The sequence below is a fragment of the Salvia splendens genome, chromosome 4 (genome assembly GCF_004379255.2).
Source record: "Salvia splendens isolate huo1 chromosome 4, SspV2, whole genome shotgun sequence".
NCBI lineage: Eukaryota > Viridiplantae > Streptophyta > Magnoliopsida > Lamiales > Lamiaceae > Salvia > Salvia splendens.
This window is the reverse complement of record NC_056035.1, coordinates 3632440-3648875: the sequence shown is the minus strand read 5'-3', so window position 1 is coordinate 3648875 and position 16436 is coordinate 3632440. Positions and strand designations below refer to the sequence as shown.

The following is a 16436-nucleotide window of genomic DNA, read 5'->3' as shown; positions in this document are numbered from 1 at the left end:
GAACAGGATTTGTGAACATAGCAGCAAACATGAAGCTTACCAGTGATGCAAAACAAGAAAGTTTTGAGTAACAAAGGACGCTGCTAATCACCATCTTTTTTTAAGTATCTTAACGACCTCACCAGAAACGTCGGACTGGCAAAAACAAGTAAATGGAACGAATGTATAATTCCAATTTGCATAATTAACAAAAAAATTGCATGTGCTATACAAGGATAGTAGTTTTATGCAGTGGATATCCTTGTTTATTTGATATCAAAATGATGGTGCAATTTATAGTATCGTGTGAATATTAGCTCAACAACAAACGATGGTGATTGAAGCCAGGTGACCAAAATCAGCACTCACAAAAGTGACATGAAACAGATACCTCTTTGCAAGATGGACTCACCTGTTTCCCTTTAACCGTCCTAACTATCCAACCTACATCAAGATATCAAAAGCTATATTCATGGACTATAAAAATAGCAGCTATGCATTGATTTAAGTACTCCCATACCTTCATCCCACTGCCTTATCAAGCGAGGTCTGAAGTCTTCCAGAAAAATTTGATGATTTTCCTCCTAAAACCAATCAAAGAATGCTAACAAAATCAGCACTCCTAATTTTGCTTCTAAAACCAATCTCACTAAACAAATTCTCAATTTTCTTAAATAATGCTATAACAAAATTAGCACTCACAATCGCCGCCCAGCCTCGGAATTCGAATTCCGGCACCCAATCCATCATCACAGCTTTCTTTGATTGGTATGACAATGCCCTGATAATCAAATCGGACATACAAGTCTGCAAATTGCTCAATTTGGGTGTAAAAGTGCCCAGCTCAAGTTTTGTATATAGGTATTTTGGTAAATATTTGCTTGATTATAATCAACGGCTAGGTAACGCGGGTGCAGCGGGGGAATGCTACGACCCACCACACGGCGCACTGTATAAGAACCCACAAATTTATGCATTTTCCCAAAACCCCAAACCAGACCAAACCCAATACGAGCTAGAATTCGAAGATTTCAACACATTTTTAGAAGAAAATAAGCAAAATTGTTCGGGAAAAAGGTGTCTATACGTTGGAAGATAGAGATTGAGAACTTTCTGATCGATATTCATAGAGAGAGTGTGGGAGTAAGAGAGAAGGGATGTCTCTAACGAGTGTGAAGATGTCGGAGGATGTGTGGTTGACGTGCCTCACCCATGCATTGTCCACTGAGACTGAGGAGATCATGGGCCTTCTTCTTGGTGATATTCAGGTTCATTAAGTTTCATTTTCTTTTAATTATTGTTCTTCATGTTTGCAATTTTTATGGGTTTTAGCTTTTGCGTCTCTGTTTTGTTCCAATTTGGTTTTGGAAGGAGTGTTGCGTTTGTAGGTTTTTAGTTTTTTTATACCTAACGCGTCGCAAACCTGCACATTTCTGGTATTTGGTTACAGAGCTAGCTTGAGAAATTTTGAGGACATTCATGAACTTGAATTTTTTTTTGTTTTATCTTATTGGCTTCATTTGTGAGTTGGCTTTGTAAATTTCACGGTTTGATCCTCGTTCGAGAGGATTTTGTCCTTAGAGATTATGGTTTTACTGATTCATTGATGTTTCCACCCAATGGTTCCGCAAATTTTGCCTTATTGACTTACTGATTGCAACAATTAAGTTTCTACGATGTTGCTGCCCCCATAGCTTGGAACAAAAAGAGAGTTAGTGTCTAGTTGCACAACTGGTTAGATTAGGATTGGTAGATGTGAAATTCTGTAGGAAGTTTGGATTTAATTTAGCAACAATAAGGTCTTGTGGATCCTGTCTTGGAGAAATTTTATTCTAAAGGACTTGTTTCTGAGGATATGTTGCAGCTAAGCAGTTTCTTGCCTTTCTTGAAAGAGTGCCTATAATTTGTTTTTTTTTCACATTTTCTAAGTTTGGATGATACACTTACTGATTTGGAGGATTTGAGAACCAAAAGAAGAAAAAAGTTGTTAGGATGCAATGGTCGAATTTGACTGTGGATTGTTGTAGGGTGTTGTGGATCAAGGTAATGACAAACCAGGAACTTGTGAAGTATTTCACATGAAAAAGTCAATTTTATAAAACCTTTGTCCTAGATTTATGGCCTCTTTCCCAAATGGGGGTTTTCAAATTGTTTTGACTCGAGCTCCATGTGCAAGGGAACTTATGCCTGAAAATTCTAAAGCTTCCGTGATTAGGTTATTCCGAGGAACATTTAATCAAGTGCACTGACATATGCAAACCTGAACCTGAAGATTACAGATATTAAAGTTCTGAAACATATCAAATAATAATAATATTATCTTTTTATGAGTACATTAATTATGTTTTGGGAAAATTTTAGCCGTATAAATCCACAAGTTCAGTAGTAGTATAAAATATTGCATTTCAAGTGATTTTGTTGTATCGAGGAACATTTTGCTATAGTAATCAATAATAATGCTATTCGAAATGTTCGCGTAGCATGGATTCCAACTGAATTTAGTGTATATTGCTCATAAAATTAATCATATGTAATTGGTTGCTATTTTGTATTGCACACTTATGATAGTACTATTTTATTTAACTTTTCTGTTAAAAATCACATTACTAAATTTTGATGTATTCAAGTTGGTTTTTATAAAAATAGAAAGTAATCTCGATGATTATCTTGTATCCCTTTTCTGTTTTACTTCTACTTTTAGAAAAATAACGGTAATTTATTATCTATTAGTTGTAGCAATGATGGAATTGCTGATTTGAAGAGAGCAGCTTTTTGGGTGTTAAATTATTTAATTTATAATTGATGCTTAGAGGCATGTCGGTTAGGTCAAGCCATTACTTATAGACAATTAACTGATCTTCAAAGTATGATGGTCTACTGAATCAATGCACTACTAGTGAATCATATAGATGTAGGCACTTTTTGAAGAATTTCCTACTTTATCTGATGACGTGTGTGTGTGCGCGTGCGCATGTTTTTTCTTTCTTTCTTTCAGACTTCTAAGAATGGTAATGTTACTGCATTGATTTGGGGAGCACTTCCACAACCACGTTCTGATCGACAGAAGGATAGAGTAGAGACTAACCCAGAGCAGCTGACTGCTGCATCAGTTCATGCTGAGATATCCTTTTACAACATCTTCATCTTATTGAACTTCTACGGATCTTTCTGAAAAAAAATAAAAAACAGATTGTAAAGTGGGTTATTGGTAGAATATTTGTGTGCTTTGGATTCTGAAGTACCCAAATTTTGGCTTATTGAACTTTTAAAATATTTTATATACTGCTATACAAGTTTTTTTAAATTATAAATTAGACAAGCATGAATATCGAATATTCGAATGAGAAAAATCTTTAAAGCTGCTATATTAATTTTCATATTTCCCTTTATGGCCACATATACCCAGAAAACTTGTTGGAGAGTTCGGTTAATAAAATATGCTTATGTGTTATTCTCCCGGTAACTGTTGATGACTTTGTCCAATTAACCTTATAACACAGAATGACGATGGAAACAGGAACTACAACTAGAGTGATTGGCTGGTATCATTCACACCCTCATATCACAGTCCTACCATCTCATGTTGGTGAGTTTTTTAATGACTCAAAATGTTCCTGGGGAAATAATTTGGGCTGTGTTGGCAGTTTTGATTTACCTTATGTTAAAGTGCAACATTTAAAAAGGAAAGCATGAAATATATAGCAATCTTGGTAGCACCCCATTTTCTAAACCCATTTCTTGCCTGACTTGGTTTTGGCTAAATTGGTATTATGACATTTTTAAGTCCATTGATAAAACCCTGGATTTTGGGGTTCTGTTCCCAGCAAATTCAAAATTTACTTTCACAGATCGACTTGTATGCCTTACTCTAGGCTAGCTACCTCACACTCTGAGATAGTTTTCCTATGAATACTGTTTAGAAGGTGATGAAATCTAAGAAAATTTATGCAGTTGGTATATATTACTCCTAGTATACTTCAAAACTGTCATTATGTAATAAAAGTCATTTTACAAAATTGGAGTGACCTTAGGCCCTTCTTAGTATGATGGAATGGAATGTGATTCCTACTTCCATTCTATTCATTTGCTTGGTACAATGGAATGAATGAGGGGGAATGGAATGAAAATGAAAAGAAATTGTCATTTCATTCCTACCTCCATTCCATTCCATCATACCAAGAAGGGCCTTAGTTCTTCTCTTCTGCTTGCCCTCTTCCTCATTTGCTATGCTATATGGTTCCATCTTTCTGGGATTTCTGCAGATGTGCGAACTCAAGCAATGTATCAGCTATTGGATTCTGGGTTTATTGGTTTGATATTTTCCTGTTTCAGTGAAGATGCTCAAAAGGTTAGTTCTAACTAATACAATTGTCTGTGACATAATCAGATTTCTTTGCAGCTGATATAGATCATTATAGGTCGGAAGGATTCAAGTCATTGCATTTCAGTCTATGGATGGGAAGCAGGGTCACATGATGAAACCTCTTTCTCTCACTCCTGTTCAAAAAAGTTCTGTTATAGATTTAGATTCTTCCATGAGTTCTTCAGACAATGCAATTGCCTTGTTTGGTTCTTCCAAAGGAGAAACCATGGAACAAGACACTGGAGATTCAGAGGCAGCCAGTAGGGCTTCTACGGTATGCTTGAATTGAATCAAGATAGACTTGAGTTTTGTGCATGTTCTGTCTTTGAAGTCTATGATGGCTTGCTATCATAATTCGTTGTAGCTAATCTGTTGAATATTGGACATGGGTTTTTCATAAGTTTCCTTAAGAGTCAAATATTTTGGGCTATTGAAATAGTGATATGGATTGAAATTGCATTCTTTTCCACAAGTGGGTTCGAATGTTTACTTGATTGGTCATATATAGTAACTCAACTTGTCTTGCTAGGGCTCGGGGAAATCACCACGTTTGGGAGGTTTTTTTGCTAATGCTAATGCTAAAACAGGAAACAATAGTCATGCTAACAGTTTGAATGATGCAATTCATGATTTTGATCCCATGGATATGTCTGAGGGTATGCAAGAAGCAATGCATTTGTCAAATTTGGAGATGAGGTAATGTGAGTACGAACTCTTATCTCTTCAATATTTCATTTCCCGAACTCATTGTGAAATGATGATTTTAAATCAGTAAAAGAATATATCTATGGCATTAAGAAAAATGAACTTTATCTGTGGAAAGTGAAATTTTATGTTGTCATTTCAAGAATTAGATAGAATAAGATGTTGGAATATTTTTATCTTTAATTGCTTAACTCGAGACTTCAATGTGTTCATGAAATAACAAACATTTAACTTCACCTACCAAAAGTATGTCTGTCGATTTTTTATTTGTTCTTAGAAGATATTTTGTTTGCTGGCTGGCAGTGGCGCAGAATATATCAGAAAGGAAATTCTTCTTCATGTTCTCCCTACACCATCCCTTCTGAGTCTTGATTCTCCTTTGTCATCATTTACAAATCTCCAACGGGTGCTGTATGAAGAGGAGAAGACTGCGTACAATCAAGCAATGGCACAAAACACGAGGTGACATTAAGTGACTGCCATTACTCCCATTTTCTTTCTGACATTTTATTTTTCTTATCATAACCACCCTTATTTGATGCATCTCCAGGGATGGAAAAATTCACCCCCTCTCTTTCATTCATCACACCTCCACGTACAAGTCTTCCATGTGTAAAATGATCGAATACTGGTATTGGATCATCAAACCTTTTCGACTTTGATACTTTTGCTCAATATTACTGATGTTTCATATGTTGCTCTACTCTTTGCAGCTTGAGTCCCGCCATGACTGTTCTTCAAGATCGATTGAGAGAAAATGAAATTCAGGTGAGGCATACATTGCCCTAGATGCCCTTAAAGATGTGGAGTTTGTTAGTTTGTACTAGTTTTTATATCACCCTTGTGTTGGTAACCTTGTATGTATGATTTTGGCTCTTCCTGATTCGTCTTGCCTACTTTATCCCCTTTCAGACCCCTTTCCATTTATGCTCACACTCTGTCGATTGAAAGAAGCTGAAGTTTCATTTGACCCTGAAACTTTTCTTGAAACAGTTAAATCTGCTTACGGAAGAAGCCAACCAACTGGAATCAGAGGTTGCTAGAGGGAGTCCCTCAAATTCATCCCCCCGCTCTCCATCTCAAGGGCACAGGAGTAGTTCCTCAGGTCACAGGGACCTGTATCCGACGGACTTTAGCCACCTAAAAAATGTCAGTGGTAGCCGGAGCCGAAGAGGGTCCCAGTCGTGAGAGCTGAGCTTCCCCTTTTGCCTAAATCTTGCAAGTGTTTATGCCTTTTCTCTATCTTCTATCTCTGCTTTTCTAATATCATTTTGTCTTGGGAAGAAACAACTTTGAATATGGCATATGATTAAGTTTATATCGAAGTTTCATCACCCTTTTTAGATATACTGGTGAATTTGGAACCTCCTTTGTTTCCATTTATATCAACCTCTCTTTCTCAAGGTGATTCTATTGATGAGAAAATCTCTTTAGCAACCTCCATTGTTGATTAAATGCATATTTTGAGAAACTCAACTGCTGCTTTTAGGGTAATAATAGTATTATTTATTTATTATGATCACTGAAATAGAATGAGGGGAACGATATCAAATCATCGCCATCCTACAAATCAAATAAAATCCTAAATTATTTTTCAATCACTAGCCACCTTCGGTATGCACCAAAGAATTTATTTTAAACTAAATTAAAAAATATTGCATCTAAAAAGTGCAGATGGGTTTAGTTAGGGTTGTGTGGATGAGTCGAGGCGTCCGAGCTAGCATTGCTGTAGTGATGGCTTTCAGGGGCGTCCGAGCTAGCATTGCTGTAGTGATGGCTTTCAGGGGCGCCCGCGAAGGTGTTCCTGATAGCATCAGCTGCCCCCGTTGCCGCATTGGCAGCACCTGTGGCCACGCCACGGGCAAGGCTGGCTGCCCCGAGCACGGCTCCTTTGCCCACATCAGCCGCGCCTTGCGCCATGTTCTTGGCTTGTGTTCCAGTCTTTCATTTTAATTCAAAATTTGAAAAAGTTTAGGTCGTCGATTCTTCTCAGTAATGGAAAAGAAATACTAATAAAGTAAGAATTTTTACCTCTTGAAGGAAATTCTGGTTCTCACCTTGATCTTGCGGGCTATCTCTTCTCAGCTACAATGAAATCATTAAATAATTGCTCATGTTTTTGTCTTCTTATTAACGTTTCTTTGAGATAAAACTTAATTCATGATGAAAAAACATGAGTTTATGGAACAATTTGATATATAAATTACAAAGAAAATACCTGAGCTTGGCCTGAAAATGAGTTGTCTTGACCAGCCATTTCTGTGATTTTTCAAGGGAAATTAAGAATGGCTTAGAAACTTAATAAAGCTGTGATTTAATCACAATTTAGAGGTGAATATATTTATAGTTAAAAATATGTCTTATCCTTTGCTTTACTTATTAATTTGTGCCTAAATATATGCATCACTTAACACATGGAGGGGTATGCGTAGAACTTGGGCATGGGCAAACATCTCAAACCACTTTCTTTTATGTTTGTTGTATTGAATTTTTTTAAGAACCATTTTAATTTTAATTGAACATTAGTAACATGTTTTATTTTTGAGTGCATGTTTGGATTTAAATGGGTTTTTAATGTATGGAATTGAAATGTAACCAGACTTCATGAGTTGGGAAATCAAATAAATCGACCAAAAATATAAAAAAATTTATTTTTGATTTTTTTAGTTGTTAAAATTGTTAATTTATGGAGTATATAAATGTCATAGTTTGCCAAGCACGACTAGTATAAACAACTCCGAAAGTAAATTAAAGGAATGATCTTTGACTTCTCACGATTAATACCTAATTGATCTTCTATAGACCTGTTCTTTTGTACATGCTTAATATGACTTTGAATTTAATATTTCTAGAAAACCACCTACTTGAATTAAATACTCCATAACTTATATTGTGTCAACTCAAGACAATATACTTGAATGAATATACTTTAATTCATGTCACAGTTAATGTAGGTAGGGGGGTGGTGGTGGTGGTGGTGGTGGTGGTGGATTCCAATGGTATAACTAGTAAGTCACCCTCTACTTGGAGATTACATAAAAGAAATAGTAGTGCTCATTCTAAATCATAAGTATTGATATAGGAAATTAATAATCACTATGCATCAATCAATATGATGCTTTTAATGGGTCGAGAACTGCATATGTATCCATAAATCCTACTACAACTGAAAAACCGTATTTAGCCAATATATGATATGTGCTCTCTCGTCATCAGGCGAAAGATGGTGTCCGGTCCTACAACACGAAGACGAGCAAAATGAGTCCAAAGTCCTCGAGATGTCATTACTTGTATTTAGGATGATAAAGTTGCAAGTACCCTTCATATGCCTGGTAAAATATATATTGAAAGCCGGACGAGCTAAGAGACTGCTGGGCTCTGTCCATCTGGGTTTGATGAACGAAGACATCCGCTGTTCCAAAACATAAGTAGTGAATAGTAATTGGTAAACATGCTTTTGAAAGCAAAAAAGAGGTAGAGAGATATGTACAAAGTCCGTGAGCTAGGAAGATCGGGAGAGAGGCAGCTCTGTTTCGTGATGGACGATTATGAATGAGGTTGCGCATGCGGCTGCAAGGGCAAAATGGTCAACATTTTAGTAACACCACCGCACCACACCACACCACACCACACCAAATTGTTTGGACAAAAATTAAATCAAACCTAGCTTGGGGAAGCCAACCATTGAGGGCGAGAATGGCGGTCAAATTGATAGGAGGGTAAGCGCTGCCATTATGATATTGGCCGCGAGCAAAGCATGTTGCAGAGTGAAGAGCTATTGCGGCTCCAACGCCAATACCCCCAACACCAAGTTTTACTGCAACCAAACAAATCATCCCGGATGTCTAAAATCTAAATCACTCCAACATCAAGAAAACTAGATTAATTAGTAGACACTCTTACTGCCAGCAGGCTCAGTTGAGAGCAAGTTTGCTACGCGTGTTGCTGACGCATCTAAGCCTCCCAAGTCGTCGTATGGACTTTCTTCTGTACACACAACTCCCATATCGTAATCACACCCTGACACACCCCATATGCTTCATTTTTCAGTTTTAAGTTGCATCATGTAAAATTGATCTGTTTTTCGTCCTTACATGTTGCGGCATTAAAGCCAGCTACTCCGGGAATGGGGCGAGTTGGAGCAGTTGGGCATATCCATTTTATCTTCATCATAAAGTTCAATTTTTATTGAAAAACATGAAGCCTTAGAACAAATAGCAGTATAATTATGTGCTTACATTAGGAATATTGAGTTGTTCCAACTGTGATTTCCAACTGCAAAATAAGATATATGTATTACTTGCCTTATGTTTACTTTCAACAAAGACACAACGCATTGAATGATCAAACTACTAATGAAAATTATTAGAGAGTTCAGACTGTATTTGTGGATGAAGAACACATGCAAGAATTGTTGCGTTAACCTAAGAAACATGCAAGATTAATTAAGAAGGAAATTATACTAGATTTTTGTACAACCAGATACTAGTGTAGATTAGATGAGATGCATGCATGAGGTTTTGTGTATTGCTATGGAAATACACATAAAAAAACACACTTAATTTTAGATAATGCATTTTGCATTTTTATATGACTACATAGTAGTATTTCCTTGGTCTCATAATATGAGAATATGTTGTTCCCTCTATGTATAATGTAATCTTTTCATGTAATGTTTACATGGACCCGTCTTCGTTGAGACTGTGAAGCCAAACTATTGTGGCCTTGTGCTCTCCTATAGGATCAATCACAGATGTTGCATTTGTACCTGAATTTTCACACCCAAAACACTTCATTAAATTTGTACTCCATATAAGTACTAATAACTCATTGAAATACAAGGTTTGCAAAGAAATTATGAACACTTGGTGATTAAACAAAATGCAAACGAGGGAGAGAATTTGCACTAACCAGAGCCTAATCTTGCTGAACGCGGCGGCATTTTGGTTATCTTACTTAAGTTCTCAAGAATTGAAGAATTCCTTTGTGATCTGTGATGAAGATGAAACACCACACCCCTATTTATATCCTCAAATACTGGTGCAAATCATTGATATTTTATGATTTATTTCTAATTTATTGTTAGATTGCAATGGTCATTATTTTACGATCTTAAATCAATTTTTTTACGTAAATATATGATAAATGACAATATTACATAAATTTATGGTAAACCTGAAACCAATAAAAAAAAGTAGAGATTAAACCGGGGAACAACAAAAAATAAACAAGTGGAGAAAATTTAATTCTATTGATATTATATGATACTATATTCATACATTTATTGTTAGATTGCAATTATCATTAATTTACGATCTTAAATCGACATGTGGAGAATAAATTTATGGTAAATATATGGTCTATTACAATATTACATAAATTTATGTTGGTGCACACCATGCGAATTTCGCGCCATTCAGTTATCTTTTTTTGTTTCGCCAATTTTGTCATCAACGGCATCACCTACGTCGTCAACTAGATTTGCATCATAATGTGTAGAACGTTTCTGGCGCTAACGCAAGCATCGTGCAAATTTCAAGTTAGTATTGTGCAAATTTCAAGTCATTCTACTTGTATCAAAAAGTTATTCATTAGCAATGCCAGAAAATATATTGTCTTTAAATTCCAGAAAAAAAAGACAATGAAGAGGGAAGTCTTGGTAATTAATCAAAACTGATTAAAAGAAGAAGCAAGTTAACTAGCATAACAAAATCTTTTCATAATTATCTCGTTGGACATGCCCATATAAAAGACCAGACAAGGAATGAAGACTCCATAGCTTAAAATACGACGTTGAGAATTTATGACTTCTGGAATGATTTGTTTTTCCTACACGCATAAAAACTTCGATTTTCGAGTTTCTCTCAAGCCATCACTCAACAGATCATGCATTTTGCATGATTTAAGCTTCCCACAATGTCTACGTTCTTCAACTATAAACATATTTTTGTCAATAAATTCATCTATATACACTACTCTGCTATTGTCTTTTTGAAACACTTCCCATTAATTGATTTTACAAATCCCACATCAACTATAAATGGGATGAGGTAAGAGATTCGAATCACACAATCTTCATCATGAGATCTCATACAAAGAAAACATAATTTCAAGTGAACTGGCAAATTATTATAACTCAAATATAATATTGTAAGCATCTCTATTACCATCTTAATTCACAATTGAACTTAAATCTTTTGTATACAATCCCCAATTTTTTCTTGTCCGTTCAGATTTTGATAAGAGTCCACCTATTACAACAATTTCCAATGAAAGTCCTTTATAGGCTTCCACAATCTTCTTTCCAACGTCCTCCAACTCAAGAGGACAACTTTCGTCCCCGAACACGATCTTAGAAAATAGATTCCAACTAGCATACTCATCCAAAAATTTCATATCAAGACCACTCAAATAGTTAAATAGAGATGTTAAGTTTGATAGCCTTATAGTCACACTATTCTACTCCCATGTCTATTATCGGGGAAGAATCTCCTAACGCCATCCCATACCTCAATATCCCACATATCATCTATCACAATAATATACTTCATTCCTATCAAATATTGGTACAATTGTAATCCTAATTCATCTTTTACTCAAATCATATGTCTTCCCCTTGCCAACTTGACCAAGATCTTATATAAGAATTTCTCGTGCAATACACTCTTAGCTTGAGAAATTGTAGACCATGCAAGAACATCAAAATGATGGTGGACAAGTGGGCTTGCATAGATATTTCTATCGAGAGTAGTATTGCCTACCCCACCCATTCCAACAATCAGAATAATTTGGAGATGAGGTTCTCCTCCAGTGATCATGTCTAGCATTCTCAACAACATCATCAAAACGTTATAGATCAGAATGACCTGAAATTCGCACGGTGCTTTTGAATCGAGCTGAGAAAACACCTTATGCAGACCTATTGAAAACAAATTATCAGTAGCAAGCAACAAAGAGATTTATAGTGTGTTCAATAAGTAATAAACAATTTTATTCTTTGTTGTAAATTACAAAAGACCTTGATAAAATTGAGTGGAGCGATTGTTTCTACTCAGTCTCTTGATCGAACATGAATCTATTCAACGATATAGGACTCGATCACATCTTCAGCATGGTAAGCTGCTTCTGCAATGCGACTCACCCAACTTCTTCTTTAGTACAGACACGGTGGAGAGAATATCTTTCAAGAAATTTTTGAAGGGAAACAATTAGTTGAGTGAAAGATTCAAACTGTTTTTGGTGGATGGAAATAGGAGGGTGTGGATGTGTTTGAAATTGATCTATAATTTACATAACAGAAACTAAAGATCCATATATAGACAATCATTTCTTACAAACATAGCTTAACTAATATCCAACTTGAAGATGCAATGTGATGTAGTTCTAGCAGTAGATGAAGGCGGCGGTGAAAACGAGCCAAAAACGTTATGTGTCAGAATGACTTGAAATTTGCACGGTGATTGCGAATCAACACGACTACGATGATGTGCAATGGATTTTGGTCATCTGACATTGTTTAGATGGCGAAAAAGACAATTTAGTGTTTTTTCGAGTTTAATTTTAATTTCCTAGTTATGTTTTATTTTCTTTTCGGCACCTAGGATTTTCTAAACGGTTAAGAACGCAGTTTTTATAAATAAGAATAATTTTACTTTCAAGAAACTAGTATTTTATTAAAAAGACATAGACATTAATAGTCTTAGAGTTTAAAAAATTGAAAAAGGGTAGAAATGTCTAAAAGGACAAAAATGTGATTACCCTCATTGTCCAGATACTATTAGTGCTAATAAAATTTACTAGGTACTGCAAATGCAATTGTCCAATGACCATTTAGGCTCAAATATTTTTTAATTCGTCTCTCTTTATACTTCTTTGTTTTAACATTTGTATTCTTTAACATTTTGTTATTCTAGATGCTAAACGTAAAATTGAACTTTCTTCTTGGTCATCCTGAAAACGTCCAATACTCCTTTAATCAGCAAAGAAAACAATTTAGAGCATCAACATCAAATGAAGATTTGGGCTTTCAGCCTTTTAAAAAAACTGAATATAGTCTATTAAATTCTGAAAATGAGCACCTGAATATAAATTAAAATTATTTGAGTTATTTCATATTAGTGGAGATGGGGGAGGGGATGGGGAATTTTCTTGATTAACTTGTGGCTTTGATCATGATGTTTCTTTTTGGGACGGAGTGAATTGAATGGAGAGTGGAGAAAAATTAAAAGAGTAAGAAAAAAAAAGTAAAATCCTATAATTATTAGGTTGATAAACATTGTACACATGGTCGAATCTATTATGAATTTTAGTTACTTTACTAATTTTATCCAAACGAAATTTATATCTAACTTTTAATAATTTTATTCAACTACTAATAAAGTAAGGTACGGAATATTTTTTGAAAAAGTCTCTATTGTTATTGTGTACCCAAACACTCATATCAAAGCCAATGAAAGCATATATTATATTATAAGATAAAACCCTAATTACATTGCAAATTTGCAAGCCATGACTCTTACTACAAATCTACAATACCCTTTTATTTTCCCAATTTTAATGAGTCGAGTCGAGTAGAGTCGAATCGAGTAACCCTCACGAACCAATAACCCTAAATCCTAAAACCTCATGGCCATATTTAGCCAGTTGCTAACATCTTCCATCTCTTTAGGCACAGTATAATGTCCAATCCTACAACATCAACAAGACAAGAGCAAAATGACTCAAAAGCCCTTATAGATATCATTACTAGGAACAATATAGTAGTAATAAATTTAGAAGTACCCTTCATATGTCTTGTAAGATAGATTTCGAAAACCGGACGTGCGAAGAGATTGGTATGATATGTCGCCATGTTTGTGAGGAACAACTTCATCACCTATTAAAAAAAACAAATTAGTGAATAAACTTTTTTCTTGATAACATGATTTTGAAAGAAAAAAATAAAGTAGACTTATGTACAAAGTCCGTGAGATAGGAAGATCGGGAGAGAGGCAGCACGCATAGCTGCCTCGCCCGATTTATCAACCTTGCTAGCCATGCTCCTGCAAGGGCAAAATGGTCAACATTTTAGTAAAACTACTATATATTGTAGCAATTTTATTGAGTAATTTCTTTCTTGATCATAGAAACCAAACCTAGCTCCGGGAAGCCAACCACTGAGGCCGAGAATGGCCCTCAAAGTGATAGGGTAAGCGCGGCCATTCTCATATTTGCCACGAGCAAAGCAAGTTGCAGAGTAGAGAGCTGTTGCAGCTCCCATGCTAAAGCCTCCAACACCAAGCTTTACTGCAAACAGGCATAACAAGGTGAAGATCATCTCAAAACAACGCGCTTTTGGACGTCAAAATCACATGAAGAAAACTAGATTAGCAGAGACTCTTACTGCCAGCAGGCTCAGTTGAGAGTAAGTTAGCTATGTGTGCTGCTGAGGCATCTAATCCTTCCAAGTCATCGGAACTTTCTTCAGATAGCTCTCCCATATCGAACCCTGACACACCATAAAGCATGCTAGATTTTCAGTTTAAGTTGCATAATACAGTAATAAAATTGATCTGTTTTTTGCCCTTACATGCTGTGCAAGGAAATCCACCTAGTAAAGTAACGAGGCGAGTTGGAGCAGTGGGGCATATCCATTTTATCTTCATCATAAAGTTCAAAATTTAAAAGTTAGGACAATGTTTGGTAAGAAACATAACGCCTTAGAAGAGATAGGATGATTATGTGCTTACATTAGGAAGAGGGAGGCTTTCCAAGAGTTGTGACCAGCTGCAAGTAGATATACATAATGAAAATGAGTAGCAAGAGGCTTAAATTTTTTTCTGTACAACCATATAGTGTAGATTGGATGAAACGGTGCATGCATGAGGTTTTTGTGTATTGTGCTTTTGTTATGAAAACACCCACCCAAAAACAACTTTTAGATAATGCATATTCCAATTTTCAGACAAGAAATATGAAAAAAAATTCCTTTCTCATATCATGTCTATGAAGACATCACAAAGAAATGGCAATATGTTGTTCCCTTTATGAATAATGTAAGGTGGTCTAATTTTTAATCTTTACCTGGACCCGTTGTCACCGAGACCATGAAGCCAAACTATCGTAGCCTGGTGTTTACCTCTTGGCTTAACCACATATGTACCTCCAAATTCAAATGTTCTTCTACCTGAATTTGCACAACAAATTCGAGCCAAAACAGTTCATTGTGATGATAACACAAAATGCAGACATGAAATGAGTATAAAATGGTGGAAAATTTGCACTAACCAGAGCCTGTTGATGAATTTGAGAAGCTCATTTTGGCTATGAAACTTAAGTTCTCAATAGTTGAAGAACTCCCTTGTGATATATAATGAAGTTGAGGCACCACACCCCTATTTATACACTCAAAAAGTGGTGGAAAATGAAATTGAAATGTATGTGTGAACCAGCTATGCCCATTTCCTAAAATCTCAAAAAATAGAGGGAGTAGGGTAGGGTAGGGGGGAGGTATCTAATCCTATGAGTGGTAAGGACAAGGACCAAATGAATGGAATCTTTAAGCAGCAAAGAGCAATGAGTTAATTAATCAAAACAACAAAAGCTAAAAAGAAAAATAACACATCTTAATAACATACAATATGCTACTTCCTCTATTACAAATAGTAGTTCAACTTACTGTCACATACATACATGTGGCATGTTGTTTGTATAAGAGTTTGTAATAGAAAAATCTTGAGATTAATTAGGTTTGGAGGGAGGGTTGTAGATGTACACATTTGAAAAGAATCTGTGCTTCTTGGCAGTGGCTTGATATAAAGCAGATCTACTACTACTATTACTTGTATACAACTTCAAGAATTTTACTCTAAACAACAAAGGAATAATTCAATTTGTGGCAAGAAGATAAAACACATATCTCTATGATCATTTGTTTATATATTTTTGATGACTGATGGATGCCCATTTTCTTGAATGTCAGGTTTAACTGTCCAAGCTATCAACAGATGCAAATAAATATTGTAGGGGTGTCTGCTGTTTTCCTAAATAAGATTGGTTTTTTAAATACAACATGCAAAAGAATATGGAATTTTGAGGTACATAATCTAAGTAAAGATTGTTGGTTAGGCTAGCTAGTAGATTTCAATGGCTGTAATGAAAACTGGGAAGTAATAGAAAAAAGCTTGAAAACTTTTCATTTCCAAACCAACTTTTCATCTCAGTGTTCCTTCCCTTGTTTGCCACTTTTCACTTGGTATATTTTGTCTAAATATTCATTATAGATTTTGTATTCTTCAAGGACAATAGGTGTACAAGTTTTGTATTTGGTTCTGTTGATACGAAATCTCCAAATATTGGATTTCAGTGCAAGACAACTTGTCTCCAAAATCAACAGGACACCTCTCTATTG

At 35.4% G+C, this 16436-nt stretch overlaps 4 protein-coding genes across 5 annotated transcripts; 1 reads left to right on the top strand and 3 right to left on the bottom strand.

Annotated features, from left to right (window-relative positions):
- Positions 1 to 965: 965 nt before the first annotated feature.
- Positions 966 to 6450, top strand: LOC121797935 (lys-63-specific deubiquitinase BRCC36-like). Its single transcript, XM_042196718.1, has 10 exons — positions 966 to 1247; positions 2975 to 3100; positions 3478 to 3565; positions 4242 to 4327; positions 4398 to 4616; positions 4872 to 5038; positions 5351 to 5509; positions 5598 to 5678; positions 5761 to 5815; positions 6041 to 6450. The coding sequence occupies exons 1-10, from the start codon at positions 1137 to 1139 to the stop codon at positions 6233 to 6235; spliced, it is 1287 nt and encodes a 428-aa protein (XP_042052652.1). The 5' UTR covers positions 966 to 1136; the 3' UTR covers positions 6236 to 6450.
- An 80-nt stretch (positions 6451 to 6530) lies between these two features.
- On the bottom strand, positions 6531 to 7355 carry LOC121800450. The gene is made up of 3 exons (XM_042200027.1): positions 7266 to 7355; positions 7079 to 7132; positions 6531 to 6988 (listed from the first exon to the last, which is right to left on the bottom strand). The coding sequence occupies exons 1-3, from the start codon at positions 7302 to 7304 to the stop codon at positions 6728 to 6730; spliced, it is 354 nt and encodes a 117-aa protein (XP_042055961.1). The 5' UTR covers positions 7305 to 7355; the 3' UTR covers positions 6531 to 6727.
- A 1052-nt stretch (positions 7356 to 8407) lies between these two features.
- LOC121800285 (acyl-protein thioesterase 2-like) lies at positions 8408 to 9989 on the bottom strand. The gene is made up of 7 exons (XM_042199859.1): positions 9959 to 9989; positions 9728 to 9815; positions 9286 to 9322; positions 9142 to 9211; positions 8951 to 9067; positions 8711 to 8864; positions 8408 to 8459 (listed from the first exon to the last, which is right to left on the bottom strand). Exons 1-7 carry the CDS (start codon positions 9987 to 9989, stop codon positions 8408 to 8410), a joined length of 549 nt encoding a protein of 182 aa, XP_042055793.1.
- A 3493-nt stretch (positions 9990 to 13482) lies between these two features.
- Positions 13483 to 15398, bottom strand: LOC121798273 (acyl-protein thioesterase 1 homolog 1-like). 2 transcript variants are annotated; one of them, XM_042197190.1, is made up of 9 exons: positions 15314 to 15398; positions 15110 to 15212; positions 14776 to 14812; positions 14616 to 14685; positions 14430 to 14534; positions 14182 to 14332; positions 14006 to 14088; positions 13829 to 13922; positions 13483 to 13735 (listed from the first exon to the last, which is right to left on the bottom strand). In XM_042197190.1, exons 1-9 carry the CDS (start codon positions 15342 to 15344, stop codon positions 13663 to 13665), a joined length of 747 nt encoding a protein of 248 aa, XP_042053124.1. In that variant the 5' UTR covers positions 15345 to 15398; the 3' UTR covers positions 13483 to 13662. The 2 variants fall into 2 exon arrangements, with proteins under 2 accessions (XP_042053124.1, XP_042053125.1); XM_042197191.1 differs by having other exon boundaries at positions 14073 to 14088.
- Between the last annotated feature and the right edge of the window lie 1038 nt (positions 15399 to 16436).